The 15,747-nt window shown below is 43.9% G+C and overlaps 1 protein-coding gene and 1 long non-coding RNA gene across 5 annotated transcripts in view; one reads left to right on the forward strand and one right to left on the reverse strand.

The window, feature by feature from the left end:
• Positions 1 to 15,747, reverse strand: part of LOC101998700 (myomegalin) — a 213,274-nt gene that overhangs the window by 180,334 nt on the left and 17,193 nt on the right. The window contains exon 1 of one of the 4 annotated variants that reach the window (XM_013349908.2): positions 10,209 to 10,581. The exons of the other annotated variants lie outside the window; for them this stretch is intronic. Within the exon in view, the coding sequence (XP_013205362.2) occupies positions 10,209 to 10,228 (20 nt within the window). The 5' untranslated portion in view covers positions 10,229 to 10,581. Of the gene's footprint in view, positions 1 to 10,208; positions 10,582 to 15,747 lie in introns of those variants that run through there. 4 annotated transcript variants of the gene reach the window in all.
• LOC113457215 overlaps positions 10,722 to 15,747 on the forward strand; it is a 7,925-nt gene continuing 2,899 nt past the window's right edge. The window contains exons 1-2 of the long non-coding RNA XR_003377833.1: positions 10,722 to 10,855; positions 11,093 to 11,283. This is a non-coding gene — a long non-coding RNA (uncharacterized LOC113457215). The remainder of the gene's footprint in view (positions 10,856 to 11,092; positions 11,284 to 15,747) is intronic.

The following is a 15,747-nucleotide window of genomic DNA, read 5'->3' on the forward strand; positions in this document are numbered from 1 at the left end:
CTCTCTCTCTCTCTCTCTCTCTCTCTCTCTCTCTCTCTCTCTCTCTCACACACACACACACACACACACACACACACATCTGTCTATCTCACTAAGCCTTTCTCCCTTAAGAAAGCTTTTTTTTTTTTCATGCCGCCACCTGTTACAGCTCAGGGAAATGATTTAGGGCTGTAGAAAGCAAAGGCCTTTCTGGTGATTATTTTCCTCACCTTGCCTTATAAGGCCATCAGATATTCAGCTCTCTAGTAATCGCCTCTGGCTCCCTGGGATCTGCAAGGAGACAGGAAAGACATCTGTGCATCTTTGGGAAGATGAATGAAAACCCACCGGCTTTGGCTTCGGCCGGATCACCAGGGACGATGCAGGGTGGCTCTGCACTTCCAGAACCTGTCTTTTGACTTCTACTTCGGGTCTTGCTAGAGCATTCTGTGGTCCTCCTTTGTCATCGGTGACTAATATTCCCAGGGCCTGGGCTATGCTGAGGCAATTGGCTCAATATGCCTACAGTGCTATACTGAGTGTCAAGAGATTAGGGATTTGTTCCCTTTTTTCTTATTTTTGATCCATACAATCTTTCATTATTTAATTTCTCTGTTTCTTAGTGGTTTTTAAAGAGCTACAAGCTACTTGTAGAATTTTTTTAAAAATTAAAAGCAAAAGTCATTTCTAAAATGTCACTACATATAGACCCCTTAAAAAAGATTTCTATGCTTTTACTTTCAATTGCTCTTCAGTTTTGCTTTTGTGAACGAGAAACCACATTGATTGTTGTATGAGGATCAGGATTTTTTGTTCTTCCCACCCGGCTAGCTTACACCTGAAATAACCACATGGAACTTATATTAATTAAATTACTGCTTGGACCATAAGCTCTAACCTCTTATTGGCTAACTCTCACATCTTGATTCAACCCATTTCTAATAATGTGTATGTCACCACAAGGTCGTGGCTTACTGGGAAAGATTCAGCATGTCTGACTCTGGCAACTTCATGGAGGCTCTCCTTGCCTGCCTCCTTTCTCCCAGCATTCAGTTCGGTCTAATCTGCCTACCTAAGTGCTTGACCCTATCAAAAGGCCAAGGCAGTTTCTTTATTCAACCAATGAAAGCAACACAAACACAGAAGGACCTCCTACACCATTCTCCACCTTGGTTGCTTTTAATTTTACATTTGTATATGTACACGCATCTTTGTGCATGCGTGAGTGTGTACGTACATATGTACACCCACATTGTGTGTGTGTACATGATGGAACACATGTAGAGACCAGCAGACAACCTGCAGGAGTTGGCCCCCTCCTGCCACCAAGGAGTTCAAAAGGAGAACTTAGGTCATCAGACTGAGTAGCTTACAGCTTCCTCTACCCTCTGAGCCAACTCTTCCACCCTTGCTTGTATTTTCATATTAAATACATATTAAAATAAAAGGTTGAAAAGAGGTGGCTCAGCAATCAGGGATGCTTACTGTTCTTTCAGAAGACTCACATTCAATCCCCAACACCCTCATGACTGTCTGTAACTCCAGTTCCAGGGGATCTGATGCCCTCTCTGGCCTCCACAGACACACATGAGGGCAAAACACTATGTACAGAAAATAAGATTTTAAAAAAATGTTATAAGAGATGTTGTTTCACAGAAAGAGTCCAGGAAAGTGGGAAAAATGGAGGAAGCAAGTGGGAGAGGGAGAGGAGGATGTTAAAAGAAAATTTTAGATTAATCTGAAATTACAAAGAATAAATCTAGACTCTGCTGTCTCCATATGGCTTGATAAAGAGCTTAAATAAAGCCTATGGACATCCATAGGAATTCCAAAATTTACCAAGTCTTGTGGCCTGTTAAGGTACTAGAGAATCCAAAATAGTACTGAGAAAATGGTTTTTACAATTAGTTCTGAGTGTAGGCGCCACAAAGAGGAGAATAAAGAGCAGGTAGCCTGGGTGATATGGGAAAACAGGAGCTTAAGTAAAAAATGAGGTAAACTCAGTAATCAGAGAGACAGGAAAATGAGGTGTCATACATGGTTGAGATTTTCCCTTGCTCTTTCTTTCTTGTTCTTTTGTTTGTTTTTTTTTTGTTTTGTTTTGGGGATTCTTAAGGAGAGACAGTATGGGTTAAGGATGACCCATGAGGGAGGTCAGTGTTTGTAGGATACTCAAGCAAATTCAAGTTCAGAACTGGGTTGGGAGGACTTGGAGGGACACGCATGCCTAGGGGTCATGCTCGAGTGTCCTCGTCATTCACTGTTGGGCACCCAGCACTAAAGAAGTCTATCTGGTAGCACAAACGGCACACACTTCTTAAACCATGGCATTCAACGAACACACAATGGTGCCAGGTTTTGCTAACCTGCTGTGCCCATTTATAAAACAGAAATACCCAGCAGATGCCTCAAGCCTTCTGGAGAATGTTATCTGGAGAATTCCTAGTTAAAGAGCTACTGATGACTTAGTCCATTGTCCAATCAAATTCCATGGAAAATACAAAATAACCCCACAGAAGTGTCACAGAACAGGCAAAAGTGCTATAGGAAACACCAAGAACTTGCTTCTAAAAATAATTGCCAAAGGAGGCAGTGACAAAGCTAACCACAGCAGGATAAACTGTTACCCAGGCAAAGGCAAGGCTAGGTGTGTGGGTGGGAACAGCCGGTATATTAAGGCCCACACACAATAATTTTAGAACAGGGTGAACGAAGCAGCAATCACTATATAACCAGCTCCCTAGGGCTGCTGGCAATGTTATTCCTGGGAGGCTAATAACCTGCAAATGCTCAAGGAAAGCACAGAAGACTCTTTTGAAGCTAACAGTTGAAATTTTACACATTGTAACTTAGTGCATACAATGTACATTTCCTTCTGCTACAAAGCATACACTGACTTTGTCCAGAAGCAGTATATAAAAGGTGGCACACTAGGTCCAGAAGCAAATGTAATGTTTTCTTTTTCCTTGCAGTAGGCATCCTAACACATACTATGCAGAATTTTGCTGCCACCCAAATCTACTTTTATTGCCTTATATCAATAAGTTATGTCTATTACTGTCTTAGCACACAATAATGCTAGAGTTTAATGACCACAACAAAGCATTTTCCCCCAAAGAAGGGTAAAAGTTAGGAATGTTGCTATCTAGAGATACGACAGTTTGTGTTGATGTATCCCAGTTCATCCTCTTTCTCTTCCTTCCCGCCCCCTCCCACATGGGGATTCGGGTCTTGAAAAAAACATTTTAATGGCAGTATATCTTTCTGCAATATGCACATACAACCCACAGGAATATCCACTGTATTTTCAAAACCCGGAAATGTTTAATCTTGCTGTTCCACTTCTGAACATCAATTGTCAATAAAAGAAAAAAAGTCACATGAAAGAAGATGTTTTCAGCATCCAGGCAGTTGCTGGGTATTTATAATAGTTGAAGGTGGACAACTGCAAGCCTGGGAATGGAAAATGATTAAACGGTATATTATAATTCCATATGACATGTTATTCCACATGACGAATACAGCACAGAAGGTAGCAAGCCCAAGACGGGAGGGCGACGAGACAAGTTAGCAGAAAGTCCCGTAGACTATTACGGTGTTATGGAGATCCAAGTTGCAGTTATTATTGTAAAATTCATATAAATAGTCTATGAACAAAAATGATTGGTTATGAGGGCTCAGAAAAAACGTCATATCCTAGTTGCCTTGCTGACCAGAGAACCCAGAAGATGCGTACATCTGAAAGGTTTAAAATAGGAGTGGGTGGGGTCACCTTGGGTCATCATGACATCTTTTTTTATTTTGGACTTTTATTCTAACTTTAAACGTTATTTGAATTTTTGCCCGAGACAACATGTGAGGTGTCCTGAGCCCAGCTAGGAGTGTTATTTATAAGGTGGCCGGATTTGTGGGCCGTGTCTTAAGACAGCCTCTGAATGGTGGGCGGGGTCATAGCAAAGAGAGAGGCCAGGATGAGAGGTCTCATCCTGTGATGAAACGCAGCCAGCTCCCCCCTCCAGAGCAAAAGCAGCCTTCCCTGCCTTCTGTACCCAGCCTTAGTAGCAGAAAGAGGGGGGGGGATGAGTAGCCTACACTGATCTGGTTTGTGGAATAAAGAGTAAAATCGGTGATTGAGACAAAGTCCCGAAGCCACAGCCAAGTGTAGTGCCGTTGCCAAGGCAGAGATTTTCCTTCTCAAAACGCAGAAAATTAATTGCTAGCACTGATGAATATTCAACAGGATCCACTGTCTAAAGATATCTCAGTAATAGAGTTGGGAAAGCAAGCATTTTCCTGATACAAAAATGCTTCATGCAGAACACCAGGCAAGCAGGACACTGGCATCGTCTAACCGCCATGCATGCTAATTTTGAACAGGGGAAACTCACATACCCTCCCTCAGCAGCCACATCTGTAAATGGGGCAAAATGCCATCTCTGGCTCTAACTATTCCTTTGTCAACAGGACTCTCTGGTGTTTCACTTGAATTCTACCTGGCTGAGAGTTAGCGAAGGGTAGGACAAGGGCTGCAAGGGTCACCGGGTCTGTACCGCACACTACGATTGATGCGAATCTGGCCTTACTTCAAGCTTCACTTTAACTATATGGCAAAGACGTAAAATCAAATCCTGAAACCGGACCATTGATTCTCTTGGCAGTTACTCTCCTTCTCCAGATTTTCACAGCCTTGGAAGGCAGATACAAGTAATGCTTGTGTTTTATTGGATCTAATTACAGGGTAAAAGAAACAAGAGACTAATATGTTGTTCTTTCTTAACCTTCCATCTTTTCTTGTTGTTTGTGAGACAGGGTTTCTCTGTGCAACAGCCCTGCCTATCCTGGAACTCACCTCATAGACCAGGCTGGCCTTGAACTCACAGGGGTTCAACTGCCTCTGTCTCCTGGGTGCTGGGATTAAAGGTATGAGCCTCCACTGCCTGGCTTCTAGCTTTCCATCTTTAAGACTGCTCTTAAATAGGGACAGGCTGTCTTTCTTTTAGTTGTTTGTTAAGGCAACACGTATAAGAGTCACATATGACTTGCCCTACTTACTCAGCATCCCCATATGCCACAAACAAGAACATTTCCACCCAAAAAGGGAAGAGAATTTGTAATGATTCTTCCAGTACTAAGCAGAGTGGCAGACTGAGCAATGACACCCCAGGAGGTCCACATTCCTAATCACCGGAGTTTGTGAACATGCCACTTTACAGGGCCATAGGCACTTCAAAGATATGACTATGAAAAGAGATGAACTTGGGCTGTTTGTCTGGTACCAAAGTAGTCACAGGGGTCACTCTAAGGACACAGGGATGTTGGAATGACAGGGGATGTGATGGAGTGATGACCTTGCTGGATTAGTGCTCTGTACAAGGAATGCTGAGGGTCTCCAAATGCTGGAAAGGGCAAGGAATGGGTGCTCCCCTTGAGCTCCAGAAGGAACACAGACTCAACAGCACCTTGAGTTTAGTTTCAAAGACCGGTTTTCAGACTTTTGACCTCCAACATTCCACGCTTTAGGTGTCATAAGCCACTGTTTTTGGTAACAGAAAACTAATCCAAATGTGACCCTGGAAAACCCACAGTTTCTAAAGCAGAAGTCATGGTGAGTTTCCAGTCCAGGGAAGAAGGCACTAAATATTCAGAACAACAGTCTGCACCATTAGGTTCACCGCAAGAGGAAGCTTAACCTCCCAATCAAATTCTCCGTAATCTCCGTGAACTATTCCTTCAACAGCTCTTAACTGTGAGGTTCGTCAGTGTGACTGGAGGCAAACACGCATTTTGAAGGGTCAGTATATTCACTATATTCATGGAAATTTGCTGTTGGGATACCAGCCACACTCTCCACAGGTGACTTAGCAAAGTGGCAAAAGTCAGGTCAGAAGCCTCAGGAGGGAAGAATGCTCACACAGGGCTACAGAGAGGTAGGCAGGCGACTTGCAGCTGTCAGAGCGGGCCTGAGAACTTAAATACCCAACACCCTGGTCCTTTGTGGGTAGACTGAGCAAGATAAGAGCATGAGGAAGCTGGGCATGAGGAGCAACTACCTGTAATCCTAGCGCTTGGGAGATGGAAACAAAGAGGGGGAGAAATTCAAGGCCAGCCTAGGCTTCATGAAGCCATTTCAAAAGAGCACAGGGATTGTGTGAAGCACCTCTGGGGAAGGGCACTTTCCAGAACTTCCTAGAAGAGATCTGGGGATAGAATCACAGTCTTAAGCCTATCCATTAGTGTAAAAGAAACCAACATAAGTACTCCACTTCAAAACAAACTCAGATACCAAGTCACCTACAAGGCACAACTCAAAACAAACTAACAAAAAAACTCGGATTAGGGAGTTCGAGCGTCTGAGTTTTCATTTCTTCATGAGTTGTTTGTGCTACACCAGATGAAGGAATCATTATCTCTTCAGTTTGATTTCTTTGTCTTAAAAAATGTATATGAAAGCTTTTTACCATATCCGCTTTGAGGATTAGGCTAAATCACAGGTTCAAAGAATCAACCCCCATGGAGAACTTACTAAATGTCAGCAATTGTGGCCAACTTTCCTTCCCAGCATCCTTCAGGTTGTGCTTTTCCAATGTATTCCCACAGCGGCTGCTCTAGGTTCTTTGCTGTGATAAACATCATGGCCAAAAGCAACTTGGGAAGCACAGGCTTATTTTACTTTACAGGTTAGAGTCAACTGTTGAGAGAAGCCAACACAGGAGCTCAGGGCAGGATCTTGAAGCAAAACAAAAATGGAGAAGCCTCACTTCTTGGTTTGTTCCCGCTGGCTTGCTCCGTTGGCTTTCCTATGAAGCCTGGGTCCATGGACCTAGGGATGATGCTGCCCACAGTGGATTAGGCCTTCCTACATCAACTAACAATTTAAAAATGCCTCACAGATAAGATCACAGACCAGTCTGATTAAGTTAACTTCTGAGTTGAGGGTTCTTCTTCCCAGGTGACTCAAGGTTTGTGTCACGTTGAGAGCTGAAACTATAACAGTAGGCGATGTATATCTCTGTCTTCATTTCACTTTCTTAAAATGACAGATAATGGGGGAGGAGGTAGGATAGGGGTATCATGAGTCAAGGCCAGACTGGATTACATAGTGAGACCCTTAATAAATAAATAAACAAACAACTAAAATTATAGACTATGTGAGTAGGAAGCCTTCAAAGGCAGAGGCAGTTTCATTCACTGTTTTATGCTTAGCATCTAGCATAATGTGGCTGTTTGGGGTTCTTTTTTCCAAGATGTTTATAAACTGATCTGACTTGTGAGTTAAGGATCTGAGTCACCAGCCATCATCTGTAACTCCGGGATTTTTTTTCTTTACAACTGTGACCCATTAGTTGATAAAATAAAATGAGTCACAATCAGCATTGATTTTTTTCTAAAGAAATAACACAGGAAACATCTGAGTATAAAACCATGGTAGCATTAGGTGTTGACACATGGAGCTTTGCGAGTGTGTTTGGTTGCATTGTAAATGCATTTCATATTGTGGGTTTGGGCTTATTAATAGTGTGGCTCTCCACCTTGGCGGCAATCAGCATTTTCTGATGTCTTGATGACTATTGAGGTGAAGCATTTTTCGCCGTGTCCCCTTTGGATACCTTGTTTTTAGAAACCGCTTTTGAAACCTCTTATAAAACAATTTGGTAGTATTCCTAAAGCTGAACATGCAGCTCCTGCTGCCCAATGATCCTACTTCTACTTGTTTACATAGTAAAAATATGCACACACATTCTCAAATGGCACGTACAAAATGTTTATGACGTCACCACCTTGCTAGCCCCAAACTTGATAGTCCCCAAGTAAACCGATATGTTAACACACAATAGAATCTTAGAAGAAAGAATAGATCAATCACAACTGTACACAGGAATGTTAAAGAAGCCCAAAGGCATAAGAATAAGTGGGGAAAAAAGCTGCATGAAAGCTCATGCCTAACTTGATTTACATGAAATTTAAAACTAGGTAAAACTAAACTGTGTGGTGGTACTGCGAGCCTTTAATCCCAGCAGAGGCAGAGGCAGGCAGATCTCTGTGAGTTCAAGGCCAACCGGCTCTACAGAGCAAGTATCAGGGCAGTCAGGGCTACACAGAGAAACTATGTCTCATAAAATCAAAACGAAACCAAACCAAAACAAACAAATGAACAAACAAACAAAAAACGTAGATAAAACTAAGCTATGGTGCTAAAGTTGGGGCAACTATAACCTAGGAGGCATAAGTAAGACAGATTTCATAAGTGTAGGCATGGTTCTTGATCTGTTGCCCATCATATTCATGTATTCAGTTTGTGATTTGTGAGACCTTAACACAATTACTTTGTGTGTGTCTGTGTGTGTGTGTGTGTGTGTGTGAATGCACATATATGTGTATGTCAGAAGACAGTCTGGGGTGTCATTCTTCAGGTGCTGCACACACACACACACACACACACACACACACACACACACACACACACTGAGAGCAGGTCTTTTACTGGTCTATATGTTGTTCCAAAGGACATACGTAGCTGCCTTTTTTCTTTTCTTTTCTTTTTTTAATGTAGGTCCTGGGGAAAATTCTCAGGTCCTCATCCTTGCAAGACTAGTACTTCCTTTTTTGATTGAGTTGCCTCCCTAGCTCCACAGTGACTATGTTTTTAAGATGTGAGAAACACTGACAGAAGACAACAGTCCCTGATACACTCACTCTCCTCCCCATCAGGTACTCCTGATCTTTGCCTGAATACAGCCAGGGTCAGTAATCTTCCCGGATTGGGTAGCCCAATGTCTCAAGGGTGTTTCCTGCCATGGAACCATACCTTGCCTCTTTGAAACTTGCTCCATCTATCAGTTGTTCCTCCTTTTAGGAGATTCTAAACTCATCTAATCCCCTACCACCAACTGCTCGTCAGATCTTTGAATAGTGCTGGCCTACCCTCCCTCTCTCCAGACTTAAGAGTCCCAGGTCTCTTGGCCAACCCTCAAAGCGTGGCTTTGAGCCCCACCCTGTCTGTTGTCTGCACTTCTTTGTAAAATCCCATGAAGCCCCAAAGAGAGCACAGTTTCTAGGAGAAGAGACAATAAAGGATGATTGACCTTCCACACGGAGAAAGTTCACTTCCTCCACCAACGCACCCTGTGTGCAATTCGTCCTTTCTTCAAAATTCACCATACACTCTTCACTCTGTTGAGATGAACAATCAACTGGAAAACCCCACTTTTTGCATGATTACTGTTGAACCCCAATTCATTTTCTGTGTTTGTAGTTTTCACTGTCTCAGGAGTCAGAACAGTCTTGTGGCTCCAAAGCTAAAGTCTGGTCACAAAAAAATGTCTCTGGGTCCGGGTGGTGGTAGTGCACACCTTTAATCCCAGCACTCAGGAGGCAGAGGCAGATGAATTTTCGAGAGTTCGAGGCCAACCTGGTCTACAAGAGCTAATCCCAAGACAGCTAGGACTGTTACACAGAAAAATCCTGTCTTGAAAAACAAAAACAAACAAGCAAAAAAACCTATATCGGATACAGTCTTCATACACCCAGAGACTCTCGCCAACAAACAAACAAAAACTTAACAGGGTCTCTAATCCTTATCAATCACTTGTAGGAGCTTCATTTTGAAGAATATTTAGAGAATAATGGGATGTGGAGAAAACAGTATTCCACCACCATCCTGGCAAACTGACCTACCCCAGACCCGCCCTGGCCTCGGCCTGAGCAGTGGAGGATGCCCAGACCCCTTTCCTTCCCTCGCCCACAGTGAGCTCAGCCCGGAGACTCTAGAGATGAGGCATACTGGCCTCCTTGGGTTGCTGGCATGTGGCTTAGGGAAGGGTGAGGTGGATGAAGGAAGAAAACGTGGCAGAGTGAGAACGAACCCGACACGTTAAAAGTACCGGAAACTAAAGGTGTCCTGGGGGAAGCATACTGGAGTCTCTCCAGTCTCTAGAGAAAAACCCTTCCAATTCAGGAAAAGATAAGCGGACTCAGGGCTGCAGAAAAACTTCCAGGCAACCCCGGGCGGTTTTGACGTCAGGAGTAGGTGGGAAGGAGAGTCACCGATCTAGGGACATGCCAGAGAGCAGAGCGTGTGCTGGAGGCTGGGAGAGGTGGCCTGGGAACCAGGGAGGCGATCGGACAGAAAAGAGAGCTTTCAGAGGCCTCTAATGGTGAGGGGCGGCAGGGGGAGGGAACAGGGCAGGGACTCCAAGTCCACAGGCGGCGATGGAGAAGCCGCTCCCTACCTGGCCCAGGTCTGCTCCATGTTCCAGGCGCTCTCCTCGCTCTCTGGGTGCCGCTCACCCGGGGGTGGCCACAGCCCGGGAAGATACCAAGCCTTGCCCAGGAGTCTCCAGCGCCAAAAGCCTGAGTCTCTTCCTCCTCCCCAGCTCCTCTTGGCGCCGGCGCCGGCGGAGGACAGAGATCTGCTCTCTGCTTTTTGGAGAGAGAGAGAGAGAGCAAATCGGCCGCGGCCGCGCCCTCAGCTAACGGTACGCCCCGCACAAGGCAGGGACTGTTCTCGGGAGGTGGCTGAACGCTGCTGCTGCGGCCGAGCCCAGGCCGCGGGCACACTCGCTCCCAGGCTGAGACGCGACTGGCTGGCACGAGCTGATCCGCACCAGCTGAGCTGTCAACCGCGAGTGAGCGGAGGCGGGGCTCCCTGCAACCCAGGACCCGCCCAGGTGACACGCCGAGGCACATACCCTCCGGCCTCCACCGCCTCTCTTGCAGACTCGGAGGAATGATGGCCTCAGAAGTAGCCTTCGATGACCCTCGTCCTACCTTGTGTTCCCTTTCTCATCCCAGTGAGAGGCTTTGGACAAAACCAGCCAACTGCAAGGGCGCACCTTGGAAAAGGTGGTCTTCCCCTGCGCTGCGTCACCACCCACAGGTAACCTCCGAGCCAGAGATGGAGTCTAAGAAGGAAATTCAGTTGTGCCTACTAGAGCGGCAAAAGTCACAGGTGATTTGAGATGTAAGAGATGAGATATGTTTTAGCTTCACCAGCCATCTACGGGCAGAAACTTGTCCAGGAAGCAACCCTCCTAACCAAACCGTGCAGCCTTTTTAGCTGCCCCCATCTCAATAAACCCCTGGTTTTGTACTATTCTGTCTCCTTGCTTCTTAGTTCCCACAGCAACCGGGCTCTACCAGAAGTTCCCAGGATGCAGAGGGCTCCTGAACATCCCAGATGCTCCAAACACCTTCAGAAACTTCAGAGGGGTCCCCAGGATGTGGACTCTCTACCGTGGCTGTTCTGAGATCACACGGAAAGCCTTCGCTTCCAAGGAGGGGGCTGCCCAGACCCTGTGCATCTACGTAAGTACCAATGTTTAAACAGACAGACATACTGTAATTAGACGGCTAGCCTCCTGGAGCTCCCTTTTAACTCTGAAATAAACCTTTTTATTAAGTCACACGATCACTGTTATCATTAGCTTTACCGCTGGCCTTTTAATTTCAAAAAGCTTTATAACACCTGTATTTGGTGATGTCGATTTAGTTTGTAGATGCCACGTTTGAGAATAAGAAGGCTAGACTTTGCTCAGGCTCTGATAAGGCCACTAGCCTGTCTATGCTCTCCAAATTTCCAAAGATAGATGGGCAAGGTTTTTCTAGAAGGAATCCATTCTTTCAGGAAGTCCTGCAATTAGACTCAGGGGAGAGAGCCGGCACAAGTGAGTGCTGGTGGAACTGCCAAGAGCCAGTACTGTGGCAGGAAATTGCCAACACCTCCAGGGTCTTGGATTAGTTCTCATCACCAATAGGAAGCCTGGAAGGGAAGGACCTTGTAACATACACTGGGTTTCAGAGGAATTGTTTGAAAATGTTCTAGTCCAGAATCTTCCCATCCCAACGCTCAGTTTTCAGGGAAACACACACTGCTCTTGAGATTAGAATCTTTTCTCCTTTTCTGTTCATTTAAAATGTTACCAGGAGGAGACAAAATTAAGGTCCAGTTTGACACTAGGCGAGACCCACAAGCCACCTGTCTTGAAAAGAATCTGTTGCCTTGCGGGAGGGGCAGGGAGCTCAGGTTTCCATCCCTCCTAACAAAGTTGATGCTATATTTAGTTGTGTCTGAAATCAAATTATGGGCTGTTGAGCTGTGGAGAGAGATTCTGTCTACAGCCAGACGTACACTGCTTCAGCAGAGAGACACGCTAGCTAGGTGAACGGTGGCCTCCAGGAAGCCGGGCTCAACAAATAGGCTTGTGTGCTTTTGAAAGGGCTTCTTTTCAGCTACCACAAATGTATAACATATTTATCGCTGACTACTCAGAAGTTACAGAAAACTATGTAGAAAATAAAATAACTCTTAACACCTAGTGATAGTCGATGTTTGAAGCTTATGAATCTCTTCCTGGTCTTTGAAAAATGGACTTTCAATGCAAGTATGAGCTCACTTACACACATAAATGTTTTCGTGAGGAAAGAGACTTATTTGGCGTCTAAACACTTTCATTTTTTCTTAATTTTCAAAAGGAAAGCACTTGTCTAAATAGCACAAATCCAGCAGAAATGCTTATGTTTCTCCAGGTTTCTTTTAGTCATGTTTGGTTGGTGCATATTTAGATAGCTGTAATTACAGCTTAGATCTACTTAGTCAATCTCCCCTTTCCACTTGCTAAATATTTGTTAATGTTTTCAGGAACTGTTCATATTAAAGCATATTTTTATATATGCTTTAATCGATCAAAATCAGTAGCCTACTTAATAATATTATTTTGTTGAATAGGCATGCCATTTTTAATATGAGTGTCAAATAATACTTTAGTGAACTTTTTTCTGCCTCTATTTTGTCATTCTCTAATTATGCTGTATTTTGAACATATGGATCCCACTTATATTGGAACATAGAGAGCGGGCCTAAGAAGTAAGGTCTTCAGGGAATAGTTAAGGCACGAGTGTTATATTCTCAAGAACTGGATTGGTGTTCTTATAAAAAGAGGTTAAAGAAAGTGCCCTGATCTCTTTCTTTTTCTCTGTCTCTCTCACCATGTCAGGATATAGCCTGTGTTCCGTCAGAAGGACATACAAAATAGGGACCCTCTTGAGAGCAGAGAGCCAGTCCTCAGCACACAATGAATCTTAACCAGTTTCCCAAACTGTGAAAAACACAGTTGTATTATTTATAAATGATGAAGTCTAAGGTGTTTTGTTATAACAACAGGAACAGACTAAGACAAATTATTTTTTGAGATAACTAAATCATAATACTGTTGGGGTAAAATGACCCCAACTTTATCATTGTACATGTAGTTCAATAGCAGTAAAATTTATCATTAGTTTATATAACAGAGAAATAATGTGATAGATATAAGTAAGTTTGGGTCTCTGTTACTACTTATAATCTAATGGCATCTCATTTTCCTTTACATTTATTTTAATGCTAATTAATAAGTCTTATTAATTAATTAATCGATTGATCAATCAGTCAATTAAGCTTACTTGGGAAGCATTATCCAGTCTACAGAACATCCTTCTGAGGTGAGTCACTGTGTGTCAATCATGTTCCTGCTGCAACAGTGCGGCTTAGCACAGACCTCAGGGCTCTGGTGTCTGCAGACTTCACACTCAGGGACCTGCGGTTGAAAGGTAGTTGGGTTGACTGTGGGCTGTCTGCTCCACAGACCACTTGTTCTGGGACCCATATGGAAGAAACAGCATCTGCCTGAGGAACATTTGTCTCTGGCAATGTGAGGCAGAGAGAGTTGATTGACACTCATGATGTCCCTTATATCTCTGCTCAGAACTGGCACTCCGTTCCTTCTGCCATGTCAGGAGCCATTTCCTCCTAAAATTATTACAGGAACCATCGCCCTGGGGAGTCTGCAGAGAACCCCACACCCCCAATTGTATTAAGAACTGTTCTATTGACAGAGCCTACCCCACACCCAATTAGCTGTTAATAGAGAGCTATCTGTTAGCGGAACCCACCCCACATTCCAAACTATCTAGGTGTGTCAACCTGTGAACTCCTGGCCTACGTGACCTGACCGAACATAACCTCCTGGCCTACGTGACCGTGGACCACGCGGCAAGAGCCCAGGCTCCTGCCCCGCCCCCCCCCAAATTCTTCATCCTATATAAGCTGTAACCACACTCTAATAAACGGAGGCTCTGACAAACCTAGCATGGGCTCCTTCCTCTCTCTCACCCATTATCTTACAGATAGTACCTCTCCGTGACCCTGGAATTACTGAACTGCAGGGTGGGTTACAACCCCTAGACTGAGTAATCCACCCAAGGCGGTTTACACTGCCATATTCCACAAAATAAGTCAGATGGTTAAGTCCAAAGTCACTACTGGGAAAATCCCACAGTTGATGCACAGAGTGCAGGAGTGGAGCACAGGTATCTGTGTGACTCTAATATCCTGCTATATTATATTAATATGTATATAATATTAATATGTATTAATATTAATATCCTATATGTAGTGGTCCCACAATTTTTGTCAGTTTTTCCCCAAGAGATACAGGCTAGCTTTTACCATTCCTCACTCCCATTTAAAATTAACTGTGGAATTTGGTAAAGGAGACATCACTCGCTTTGGCCTTTAAAATATGAGGGGCACTCATCGTTTCTAAGTCGAGTGTAGATGCTAAGAATCAGAATATAATTAGCCTTAGCTGTTTTCCACCGCCGTATTAATATTGGGAGAGCAATTGTGCCGAGCCAAGGTTTCCACCAGCCCAGGCTTCTGAGGGACTGCAATGATGGGGGCCTCTCTGCTGACCTACATTGAAATAAGGTTAAAAATACATCACAAAAGTTAAGTTCCAGAGGGGCTGGAGTTGACTCTGGGGTTAAGAGTCCTTGTTCTTCTGCAGAGGATCCAAGTTCAATTCCTAACACCCACATGGCAACTCACAACAGTCAGTAACTCTAGTCCCAGAGTATCCAACACCCTTCTCTGGTCTCACGTACTGCACAGATATATGCACAGGCGAAACACTCATGCACATAAAATAACTAAATAAATAGATCTAATTTTTTCAGTAATTTTTTTAAAAAAAATAAATATTTAAGTTACTGAGATTTGGGGACTTTTCTACCGCAGAGCCTGGCCTGTTGTGATAACTCTATGTCACTCCCATTTTGAGACTGAGATCATTTGATCAGTATTGCACATGGTCCTTATTATAAACTTGCTCCACATTTTCTGTACGAGAGCAGAGGTAAACTGTATTGATGCTGCTGATTGATTCATCCAGTTACGGTGCTCTTTCCTGGGTGCATAACTTAGCTGATTGAACTGACTTTAAACCTTTCCAATCATTTCCAAGCACCCAGTGGTACCTTCCCTTCCCTTCAGTTTGGTCCTGATTTTCTTCCGTCCATCTTGACTTTGTGTGAAGGGAACTAATCATCTTGATGTGGATGGCTGTGTGACTTATGTAATGATAAAATAGCTACGTCTAACATACTGTATCAGGCTTTCTTCTAAACTAGCTTCTCTTGTAGATGCGCTAACTTTATAGGTAGACTCTAGTTCGCTCTATTTTATAAATATTTATGTGGAACCAGGGGAGATAGAGTATAATACCTAGTAACAACGTTGATAGTTGAGATCGGACACAAGTAAGTTTAGTTCTAGAATGTCATACCTGCCATTAGGTGTGACACTGCCCAGATTTTGACACCTAGTGTTCTCTGCATGCTTAGCTGGGAGGACAGTACGCCTAAGCATCCATCACATCACTGGTTGCCATGGATGCATGCTTAGATGGGAGGACAGTACACCTAAGCATCCATCATGTCACTGATCTCTGTGCA

The sequence above is a fragment of the Microtus ochrogaster genome, chromosome 21, assembly GCF_000317375.1.
Source record: "Microtus ochrogaster isolate Prairie Vole_2 chromosome 21, MicOch1.0, whole genome shotgun sequence".
NCBI lineage: Eukaryota > Metazoa > Chordata > Mammalia > Rodentia > Cricetidae > Microtus > Microtus ochrogaster.